This window comes from Rana temporaria, chromosome 2 (genome assembly GCF_905171775.1).
Source record: "Rana temporaria chromosome 2, aRanTem1.1, whole genome shotgun sequence".
Lineage (NCBI taxonomy): Eukaryota > Metazoa > Chordata > Amphibia > Anura > Ranidae > Rana > Rana temporaria.
The window spans coordinates 217,243,681-217,255,665 of NC_053490.1; the positions used below are offsets into that span (position 1 = coordinate 217,243,681).

Below are 11,985 nucleotides of genomic sequence, written 5' to 3' on the forward strand. Positions count from 1 at the left end.
AGCTCCTGACTTAATTTTTTCGGACAGAGCCTGGAGCTCCTCTTTTAGGCCTCATGCGCACTGAGACGATATAAAAACACTAGTAATGTTAGCTGTAAAAAGCTGTAGAATGAGTTTTGCTGCTGAGGAAAACTTGTCAGAAGTGATTCATACTGATGGAGGAACGAAGCAGCAAACAGAAATCACACTTAGGGCTTTTAATTGAGACAAATACACACCATAGAGGGATATGCTTTGTTTTCTAAATGAAAAACATCTACAAGGGCCACAACCTGCCCATAGTTTAAAGCAGTTGTATGCCCTCAAAAACACCCCTGTAAGGCAAAGGCATAACGACCGCATACTAGCTCATTATGAAATACTTAACTTTAAACGAGGTTCCCATATCACAGGCTAGTCCACGCCAAGGGAGCTGACATTTTGCCCTCGGCGTGCCTTCCGGGTTTGCGGCTCCAGTGCTGCGAGTGGCCGGAGCCGCAATGACGTCATTCCCGCGCAAGGTCCGGCAGCATCTATCAGACCTTCAGCCAGGCATTTACAGCGCATGCGCCGCTGACATTAGTGGCTGCATGCAAAGTGAATATCTCCTAAACCATACAGGTTTAGGAGATAATAATTGTACCTACAGGTAAACCTTATTATAGGCTTACCTGTAGGTTAAAAAAAAAAAAAAAAAAAAAAAAAAAAAAAAATTAAAATGGGTATACAACCACTTAAAGATGAGATATTTCACTTGTGTTTTCAAGTTGAATTACCAATTCCCTATCTCATTCAATTGGGCAGCCAATAGAAAGCCAAATGACAGCCCAAGACTCCCCAACTAGACTTTCCATAAGGCACTAAAAAAGAACAGGCAATCCAGCTGCAAGCAGAGGTCACCTTCACTATGACCTTGTGTGAAGGGGCATTGCATTGCGATACAGACTGTCTGAAGCCAACGCATAAAGCAGGCCACTGGTTCCCAATAAACAGAAATAAGAGCCTTCAATAAAAAACACTGAATGCATACCAATATAGGACACAATATAATAGGAACGTGAAAGCCTCTTCCATCAAGTAACATACCAGCATGGTCCACCCAATGGTGCAATCCCAGGGAAAAATAAAACCAATTCTTGAGCCAGGGCATGAGCTGCTCTCTAATAGGAGCCACAGGCCCTGTAGCGATGACTGTTGCTATATTTCTGCCTTACTAATATGTTGAAGTTGCAAAGAAAATAGGTGAAAATGTAAACCGAATAAAACTCATACATTCCATTAGGAAGTAAATGTGGGGTGGGGTATCAGAGAGATCATAGAAGCGGGCAGTACATGCGAGAACCCTTGCCCAGCTGATTTCACATAAACATGCACACTCATATGTTACAGGAGAGGGCATGTTTATGTGACTAGCAGAGTCTGGTTCCATTCTTTTTACCGTTAACCATTCCAATCCCAGTTATACTTATTGCAGCATGTGCCAGACTGAAAGGCCAATTGATATTTCAATCACTGATGAAGATAAAGAATTACAGGCATGGTATATTTTTTACTGTTACATTGTCCAGCTTGTAACAAAGCATATACAGTACCATACCTGGACAATGGCTCTGGAAGCTTTAGATTAGACAACACTAATCCAGTGATTTCCAATAGCAAAGGTGACATTTAGAGAAGTTTTAGCATTATCCAAATAAATGCAAAGTATCCTCTGATTGGATGTGGTAGAGAGAGGAGGCAGTGGTGTTACACGTTCACCTCATCCAGAGAACGCTTTGCATTCATTCAGCAAAGCAATCTCTAAATGCACATTGAGTTGAGTGCCCAACCTCCTGTGTTCATAATGCATCAGGCCAGCCAGGAACAAATGGAGATCACTGGAGTAGTGGTATTGACTTCAGTGATTTCCAGCTTCTAAGGACATTGGGCCAGTATAGTACCGTATATACACTGTACATAGTTACATAGGTCCAAGCTCTAGAAATATATAATGTCTGGAATTCATCTTTAAAGTGTTACTAAACCCACAACAGTAAAATCAGTCTGTATATGCAGTAAAGCATGTTTGTTATACTCACTGTGGAGGCCAAGGGGTTAATCCTCCACATTGCGCAAAAAGGCTTAAAGGTTTTTTTTGTTGTTTTTTTTTCCTGGGGAGGGTGAATGATCAACAATGCAATCAGCACTTTCCAGACAGAGGGACAGGGGTCATGCAGCCTCCTGGGACAGTCCGAACAGAATGAAAAAACTCCTCCTACAAAGTTTAGCCAGACACTAATAGAAGTCACATGACTGCTATATACTGCTGATGAGTAACGGTTTATATTTACTAAAATAATTGCTTTTCCGTGTTGTGTGTACTGTGGAAGGACTAGATATAGTCAATACAAGGTCCTGAGGGTTTGGCAACACTTTAAGGCATGGGTGCTCAACCTGTGGCTCTCCAGCTGTTGCGGAACTACAATTCCCATGAGGCATTGCAAGCCGCTGACAGGTACAAGCATGTCTCCCAAAGGCTGAGGCATTATGGGAATTGTAGTTTTGCAACAGCTGGAGAGCCACAGGTTGAGCACCCATGCTTTAAGGCCTGGTCCACACCTATGCCTTTTGCAGTGCATTGTCAGTTTTGAAGAAATGCACCACAGACCATTTAACATTTTTTCCTACGGGCCACATTCACATTTCTGCGTGTTTCACTTGTGCGTTTTTGTAGAAGGTCAGAAACTTTTCCCCCTCTGTAGATAGTATTTTTGGTTCCATAGACTTCAATGGAAATGCATTAAATTCAGTGCTTGCATTTTGTGTTTCTGCTGCATTTTTTCTGGTTTCTTCCACCTGACCCCTTCCAAAAAAAAAAAAAAAACGCAAAAACGCACTTTAAAAAAATGCAATCAACCACAACCTGCATGGGTGTGAACCAGGTCTGAAAGAATTGAACTATGGTCACCTAACGTCCATAGCAGGCTGGACAAGTTCTGGTCACCATAATAACTGAGAAAAATAAAAAAAAGATACAAACATTAAAATGCCAGGGCTATCAGCTGTGCTCTTAACACTACTAAAGACTAGTACCCACATGGACCGAATGTCTGGCAGAATCGGCAAGTTCAATGTAACTCAGCTGACATTCGGCCCTTGTGTACTGCAGCCAGTCCAACAGAAGTCGGGGTTGAACGAAAAAAAAAAAAAAAAAAAGGAAAACTTTAGTAGTGTGTACTAGGCCTAAGTGGCAGGTGTCACTGCAAGCAGAGGCGGCAAGAGAGAAGTAGGTCCACTGGGCAGCACTCTATGGTTGGGCCAGCTTAGTGTGAGACTTGTTAAAGAAAGGGGGCAGTGACTAGAGCTGTGCTGAGTGACATGGGTCCCCTGGGGTATGCTGCTGACAGATGAGGGCTGGCTGTGGTGATAAAGGTAGTTAGGTGGAATTGGGTCCTGGCACTTCCAGTAATCCCCCTCCCCCATGTTCCGTTTGTTATGGTGCCTCTGTGGTCACATGGACACTCATATAAGGCTGGTCATATTAGATTGCATTATTGTTTTTTCTAAAAATTAAAACATTTCCCATCCTGCTACTTCAAATTTTCTCATCAAAAGTGGTGTAAAATGGACAATGTGACCCAAACAATTAGAAAATTAAACATTCAAAAAAGAAATATAAACTGAGATTTCAAAAGCATGTTCGGCTTTACAGATGCTGATCCTGAGCTCAGTATACACTCAACTGTGGCGTCACCTGGGGCCATGCCACACCCCCAGCTGTATACACTTGTCACATCACTGGAGCCATGCAAGGTCATTGCCAGCATGACACCCCTTCCCCTATTGTATATAACTTGTGTAGCACCCTGGGGTTTAGTCAGGGAGCTCCTCACCAAAATTCCTTGTCAGGTGTAGCTACTGTAGATAGTTAAAGATCCATTGATTTCTCCCCAAGTTTGGCCTTGTTGTACTTTTCTCTTCTGCCTCTAGGTGGCATTAGATGTGGGAAGGACATTTCAAGGTCAAGTTATGGGTATATGGGATATCTCAGCCAATGGGCAGGGGTTTTCTTGAATCCCTTGGCCTGCTGGGAGAACCTATATATTCGGGTGGAGTCAGATCATCTATTTTCTGTGCCACCCGGACTGCTGTCTGGGTGGAAGTGCGTCGTACATCCCAGTCTGCTAGGCCTGAGATTGGGCCTATCCGAGGGGCATCTGGCTGCCAGGACCTATCCAGAAGCAAGAGGGAAGCGCAGGGTTGGGAGTGTGGCTTGCAGTCCAACCAAGAGGGACGGTTCTGACGGCCGGAGAACCTGTCATGGTCGGAGGTAGAAGGGGAGACGTCGCCTCTAAAAGATCAATCACCTTATTACCAGGGACCACAGTGAGTAACTGAAGCAAGTACCAGGTCAGCAGGGGTGAAGCTTGAGGAGTATCCGGAGTGTCAAGCTAGGGACCCAGCAGGGAAGCGTGGGTGACGCTTGGGGAAGATACAACCGCAAAAGCCTCGAGGAGCTCACTGGATTCAGAGTCAAAAGCAAAAAAAAAAAAAAAAACACTATTAAAAAGAAATAAAATCTCTTTTGCAGCCACAAAGTGTCTGGCGCCCAATGGCTCTCACCATCTTTGCACCCACTATGCCTCACAATCCACTACATATCAAAGGATGTCAGCTGTCTTTGGCCTTGAAGGTTCTCAGACTGGGAGAGGTAAAAGACTTTGCTACACTTGCAAGGGGTAGATTGGCTTATAAAGCGCATTAACATACAACGTACCATCAAAGCCTTGAGATATTTGACCCTTTGAGTTTGAACATCTAGTTTACAACTGATAACGAAGACCTGCCAGCACATAGTATAGACAGGGTTAATAGTAAACTTAAAGTGGAGGTTCCATCAAAAAAAAAAAAATGTTGCTTTAAACTGTAGCTTACGACTAAAAAAAAAAAAAAAAAAATAAAAAAAAAAAAAGATTTTTTTTTTTTTTTTTTTTACACTCATCTGGAAATGCCTGTTGCTATGCGGTCCCATGAAATCTGCCTTTGAAACCACCTAGGATTCTGACATCATCTCCCTCTAATGCTCCTGGGAAAAGTGTGTCATCATTTCCCAGGATGCAGTGCGCTGTCCAATTATCACTCCCCATCCAAGACTTCCAGGAAGTAAGTGCCTGTAGGCTTCACAATGCCCACAAGCAAAATGACAACGGTGTAGATATAGTTTTATAAACTATCTTATTTAAATATCTATGCGGATCGGCGGCGGATTGTAAAATAGTAAGTGACCAGATTTATATTATAAAAACGCAGGATGAAGGACATACATTTAAAAAATGCTAATTGTGGTTGGAACTCCTCTTTAAAGAGGAAGTAAACTCCCCTGGCGTTTCTGTACCTATAGGTAAGCTCATAAAATGCTAACCTATAGGTACTGTAACTATCTCCTAAACTTGCACCATTTAGGAGATATTTACTGCGCTGATTAAGTCTTCGACCCGTGGCATTTAAGGGCCCGTGCCGTGACCGGCGGCTCCTACGCGCATGTGCGGGAGGGAGATATTGCGGCTCTGGCTAATCACAGCGCAGGAGCACGCAAACCTGGAAGGAACTCCGGGAAAGATGTCGGCCGTGTCAGCGGTGTGCAGGCGCCGTTGCAGGGCTTTGTTTTAAGGTAAGTTATTCATAATGAGCTAGTATGCAATGCATACTAGCTCATATCTTTGTCTTGCAGGTTTTTTCTCCCAGCCCCCCTTAACATTACATAGAAGAAAAACTTCAGGATTTGAAATTTTCGATAAAAAGCAAGTGAAAAAAAAAAATTATGTAAAAAAACATCATAGTAATGTTATGGGAACATAAACCAAATATATGAAGTAGGTGTTATGTCAGTTTGCCTGCAAAAGTGAAAATACACCAAGTCTGCCACTAGCGCTGTCTGCTCAGGGTAGAAGTCTACACTCATGCATATTCATTCCACAATTGTTTAACAGGGATATTGCACAGTGGTTAGATCTATCTAATCATAGGCAGGAAAAGGAAGAATGCTCTCCTTCCTTCTACTCAGTGATTGCAATACGTTGTTTGCAGGAAAGAGCTCAGGTAATACACGCTTAAGCTATCCTACAACTCCTGACAACTGTGCAGGGGTGTACTGACAACTCATGGGGCCCCGGGCAATAGGAGATTATGGGGCCACACAGTATATACACACACACACACACACACACACACACACACACACACACAGTATACAGCAGGGTTTGACAAATTTGCTTGGAATCTAGGAGCCAGCTAAAAAAGTTAGGAGCCAGAAAACGTGCCCCGTCAAGCTCGCACGCAGAAGCGAACGCATACATGGGTAGCGCCCGCATATGTAAATGGTATTCAAACCACACGTGAGGTATCGCCGCGATGGTTAGAGCGAGAGCAATAATTGTAGCTCTAGATGTCCTCTGTAACTCAAAACATGCAACCTGTAGAATTTTTTAAACGTCGCCTATGAAGATTTTAAAGGGTAAAAGTTTGTCTGCATTGCACGAGCGGATGCAATTTTGAAGCGTGACATGTTGGGTATCAATTTACTCGGCCTCAATTACCGGCGGGCACCAGGTCACAGTTTGTCGCAATTTGTCGAGCCCTGGTATACATACACAGTATACACAATATAGGTACTGGAGAGGCGGGGCAGCTATAATCTTGGGATTTTTTTTAAAAAACACAGATTTTAACATACTGTCCCTGGTTTTACTGAGGCTGGCAACCCTGATGTTGCCTCCTAGTGGCATGGGCAGTGCCTGAATGGTCACTGTGCCTGACTAGAAGAACTCTTCTTTCCTGCTGCTGGCACCATTCTGGAGACCACTAGCTGGGATAAAAGGTGGAGTGTAGTTGGTATCACTCTGCATGGGACAGGAGCCAGCACTACAGAGGACACATTGGCTCTTGCTCCCTACTACAGCTCCAACTCTACAAGTAATCCCTGTGCATTGCACTCTGATGCTCTGAGATGGCGGGTCAACAAGCCCAGACCGCGATCTACAGGTTGCCGACAAGGGTGTCGGAGCTATTCAGGTAGGCCACAGGTGTCAAACACAAGGCCCGCGGGCCAAATCCGGCCCTCCAGGCCATTTCATGTGGCCCTCACACCTCTCCTGCAGCTGCCGGAGAGCTTGAGCCCTCATCTGGTCCTCTTCCAATCCCCTACTGTCAAGCAATGCATCCAGCTTCTTCCCAGCAGCAGCATAAGGAAAGGGGGTGCACTGTGATGTAAGGGAGAGTGGAGGGACTCAACTTCTGATGGTGGGGTGGCTTTTGACATCTAATGTAAAGAGGGGGGGGATGTGCTGGACATCTAATCTTACAGATACAACCGGCCCTTTTGACAATCATAATGCTGATGCGGCCCACGATGAAATTGAGTTTGACACCCTTGAGGTAGGTAAATGGGAGGTTCTCCTGCATGATCCTGCCACCTACGATATGTCTCCAACAGCAAAGCCATCTAAAGGGGAAATCACCCCACTTGCAGGCATGTGCAACTTAAAATTCAAGCAAACAGGTTCAACCGTGTTATGAAAACATAGTCCAGCTAAAGTGGAACTACAATGCACCTGAGCAACACAAAGCAAAAACACTATTTAATTCATTTTTAATATTCAAAGCAAACGCATCCATGTCTCCATGCTTTATTTTGCCGAGTAATAACTCCGAAAAATATACCCTTGCATTTACGGTCGTGGCCACCTTGAGTTAGACCCCCTTTCACACTGAAGCACTTCAAGAGCTTTTTTTTTTTTTTTTTTTTTTTTTTTTTAAGCACAAAAAAAAATAAAAAAAAATAAAAAGGAACCCAAAAAGCTCATAAAACCTATTTCTATTTAGATCAATGAATGCTTGAACACTGGGGCAGTATCTTTGGAGCGCCATTGAAATGAATGGGAAGAGCTTCAAAAGCGCCTGAAAAAACGCTGCATAATGGTTCTTTTGAGGCACGTGACCGTAAAAAAACGCCCCTGCTAACGTTGCAAAAACGAATGAAGTTTTATGGGAAGTTTGAGTGCCTCAGTGTGAAAGAGGTCTAAGGGCAAATATTTCATGTAGCATTTGCTTCCTGGAATCCTCTTGCCCATACCTCAGGCAGGCATGCTTACAGGAGGGTGTGCCAAGCTGAAAAAAAACCTCCCAAAGGCACATGTATGATGTAATTTGCCTAGGCCTTAAAACCAGGAAATAAATTAAAATATAAATAAAAGGTTTGAAACAATTAAAATATGATATACTTTGCTATCTATTTACCAATTCTAGCAGCATAAGGATTTTGATAAAGAGAGTGAAGTTCTGCTTTAGGCCAAGTTCACACCTATGCAAATTGGAAGTGGGTTTCCTCCGCATCCAATTCGCATGGTAGGAAATTGTGACCGGCTCTCTATGGAGCCGATTCACATATCTCCAATGCGAATTTGCACAGGGGTCCTGTGCGTCTTTTGGTCCGTTTCAGGTCTGAATGCAGCCCAAAATTTCAAACCTGAAACGGTGAACGGGGACCCCTGCTGTGAGCTGCATGCAGCAATAGTGTTAACCCAGCCTTAAAGTGGAAGTCCAAACAAAAACTAAAATCCCTGCATCTATAGCCACCAACAATTTAACACTAACCTCTCTAGCCCTGAAAAGAAAACAAAAAAAAGAAAATCAGTATACTGCAGGCGATCCGACCTGGCGGAAGCTCTGCTGAGTACACGTCTGACAATGGCTGTGAAATTAATAGGAAGTGACCAGGCCCGGTTTTCCCACAAGGCCACCGAGGCCAGGCCTTGGGGTGGCAGGGTGCCAAGGGGCGGCAGTGGCATGGATTCCCCCGACGCCCGTAACATACAGTGCTCTTCCCATCTCAGCTGTGACAGGAGTTCGAGCACAGTGCTAGGACTCCTGTTTTGGAGGTGACAGGGTCAATAAAGAGAACCTGTCACCTTCAATTGCTATCACACAAAGTGAAAAAAAAAAAAAAAAGTAATTAAAAACGTAAGAATAAGAAAATTATATAAAAATAAAAAAAAGTAAGCGACAAGCTACAAATAAAAATAGTGATATAAAAGTAAAAAAAAAAAAATAATAATATTTGACCGCCCCTGCCATCCGGGTGCCATTCTCCGTTGATTTGGGGGGGGTAATTCGGTTGGCGGGCAGAGGGTGCATTGCGGAACCTGGCCTTGGGGAGGCAGGGAGAGCAAATCCGGCCCTGGAAGTGACATCACCCATAGAGTTGCTATGGGGCTTCCATTGACCGACGTGTCCTCTACACCCACCCACACAGCAAAGTTGCGGCTGACAGCTTGGCGTGAGATCAGAGCTTCCGCCACCGGAGATCGGGTCGGATCGCCTGTAGAAAAAAGGCATGTATACCGATTTATTTTTTCCCCTTTTCAGGGCTAGAGAGGTTAGTTTTAGAATGTTTGTGGCTATAGATGCATGGCATTTTAGTTTTTCCATGGACTTCCACTGTCATGGGACAGCCAAGGCTGTGAGGATCGCTGGATTGGAGAGAGCGCAGGTAAGGGTGCAAAAATTGCATGAAGGTAAAAAAAACGTCAGCTTTTAAAATCACCAAGTTCTACACCCTGTGCTGCAAGGACTCACCTAGAAGGGGTCCTAATGGTAGGAAACTTGACATGCTAGCTTGGCACCAGTAAAACAAAGTGTTGTAGGACATGTGGCACTATAGAAATCAATAATATTATTATTATTATTCCATGCAACACTTTCAGTCCAGTCTGGAGTTTTAGACATCCAGCTTGTCTAATGGCCTACAGCTTTGTTTTGCAAAACCTCCACCTTCTTTTCAATCAGTTTCCATTGCCCACAATGATAAATGTTAAAGGACAAGCCCATTTTTTATTTCATTGAAAAACAAAAATGAACTATGATCTGTCATGTAGGTAGAACATGTCACCAGGGAAAAAAGCACACTAGATATTCTGCATCCTTAAAACAAGTCACTGCGGAATCAAGCAACCCCAAGAGATGTTCCTTTCATTTACTGTAATTAAGCAGAGTTCTCCATTCTGCAACCCCCCAGTGAAGCAAAGGACATACTCTACAACAACATAAATCCTCACAACAGGAAGAGTACATGCAAAATACAAGGACAGTGGCACACGATTGTGAACCATATACCACCTGGATATTGTAAACAGCTCAGTGGACCAAAGCAAAACTCTGCAGTCCATGTTATTAGGACAGCCTTTCTGATCACGTGCTTGGTCGAGTCAATATACCATCACCCAGTGTGTCTAACGGCCTACTTGAGGTCAGAAAAACGCAAACCTAGCTATGCCAACAAATCCTACTTGTGCCACCCTCATCAAGTCACCCAAATGCTGTATTCAGTTTAGCCTGAAGCATGGCCAACTCTTGACAAACAAGCCAACAATAAACATTTAAGTACTAAACACACAGACTCATGCCGGTCATAGGTAACGTATTTTATACACACCTTGTATACTTGTCCATAGGTGCCATTCCCCACCACTTCCACCAATTCAAAGATGCCTGCTGGATCCTGTAAGGGGGAAGAAAAAAAAAGGCGTTGTGTACAGATAGTGTGTCAGCATGTATTAAGGATGGAAATGTGAGTAACGATGGGATGGATGCAGCTGTTGCGCCCTATTTTTTTTTTTCCTCTCCCCACATGCCAATACATGCAAACAAAGGAAGCCAGTGTTACTTGGAGAAGATCTCCAATCCTGGCACCCATCATGGGGCATTGGAGAATATAGAAGAAACGGGGGAAAAAGATAAAAGAAACAAGACGGAAAAAGAAAGCTGCCCCCCATCGGCCTCCTGGAACAAACAGGCTGGACTAGAGGGGCCCAGCCCTGCCTCCATCATATGGGTGGGGGGGCTGCATCAGCAGCTGCTTGGGCTTCCAGCTCATCCATAGTGAGTGTACAAGGCAGCCTAGACTCCCACAGGCCTGTCCACACCTTGCAGGGCTTTCCTTTGTGTTCAATGCACCCCCAAACACAGATCTGCCCATATTGGCCCCTCAAGGAGTAGAGGTCCATGCCCACCTACCCTCAAGGGACCACCTACCCTCAAGGGGCCACCAAACCTCAAGGGAGGAGGTCCATGTCCTCCAAACCTCAAGGAGCAAGAGGTCTTTGGCCACCAACCCTCAAAGAGGAGAAGTCTATGGCCATGAACCCCCAAAGAGGAGAGGTCTTTGGCCACCAACCCTCAAAGAGAAGTCTATAAGCCACCAACCATCAAAGGAGGCACCAACCCTGAAGAAGCAGAGATCCATGACCAGCAATACTAACCCTCAAGGAGGAGAGGTCTATGTCCACCAGACTTTTGGCAGGCGAGTCATTGGCCATGGTCGCCCAGTGTTGTCTTCAGTAGCCCAGGCAGACTGTGTGCTCCTCTCCTCTGGATCCAGACACAGCAGCAGTAGCAGGGCGAGGACCTCTCCCCTCCTCTCCCCCTCACTCTCTCCTTGCACAGCTCCAAGTCCTCATTGGGGTGCAGCAGTCCCTCCTCTCCGTCTCCCGGCCCCTATTGTGTTCCTCTTCCCCTTGTCTCTCCAAAGGACGGGCTGCGAACAGGCGGAATCACACCATGTTGAGGTGGCAGCTCCCAGCACAGTGAACCAAGCTCGTTCTTGTTCTCTCTCTTTCCTTCCCCTCCCTCTTTTCTTCCTTTCTTCCTCCCCTCGGACACACAGACATGCAAAGAGGAGACAGAGGGGAGGGGGGGAGGTGGGGAAGAGAAAATCCTCAGCCAGCACAGCTACTGGAGCCGGCCGCACCAATCACGGTGTGCTACGGGAACGAGGCATCCCTCGGATCCCTTTAGATGGGAGCGCCGCTCTGTAGCAGCCGCTAGGTGGCGCCGAGCACATCGGGAGGGGTGCCGGTGCGGCAGAGGCTCGCTAAGTTAGGACAGCACAGCTGCATCATTTAAAAACTATACAGTACACACATAGGGCCCCACTACTGACCCCTCCTTCTGATTGGTCGCTTTTATTTTATT

At 45.0% G+C, this 11,985-nt stretch overlaps 1 protein-coding gene across 13 annotated transcripts in view; it reads right to left on the bottom strand.

Annotated features, from left to right (window-relative positions):
• Positions 1 to 11,765, bottom strand: part of MAP4K4 (mitogen-activated protein kinase kinase kinase kinase 4) — a 219,556-nt gene extending 207,791 nt beyond the window's left edge. For 8 of the 13 annotated variants that reach the window (XM_040336430.1, XM_040336429.1, XM_040336423.1 and 5 more), the window contains exons 1-2: positions 11,274 to 11,764; positions 10,448 to 10,513 (exon numbers count right to left, since the gene is read on the bottom strand). In XM_040336430.1, coding sequence (XP_040192364.1) covers positions 10,448 to 10,513; positions 11,274 to 11,330 — 123 coding nt within the window. In that variant the 5' untranslated portion in view covers positions 11,331 to 11,764. Of the gene's footprint in view, positions 1 to 10,447; positions 10,514 to 11,273 lie in introns of all 13 variants that reach the window. The other 5 variants (XM_040336420.1, XM_040336422.1, XM_040336417.1 and 2 more) reach the window with 2 other exon arrangements.
• Positions 11,766 to 11,985: the final 220 nt, after the last annotated feature.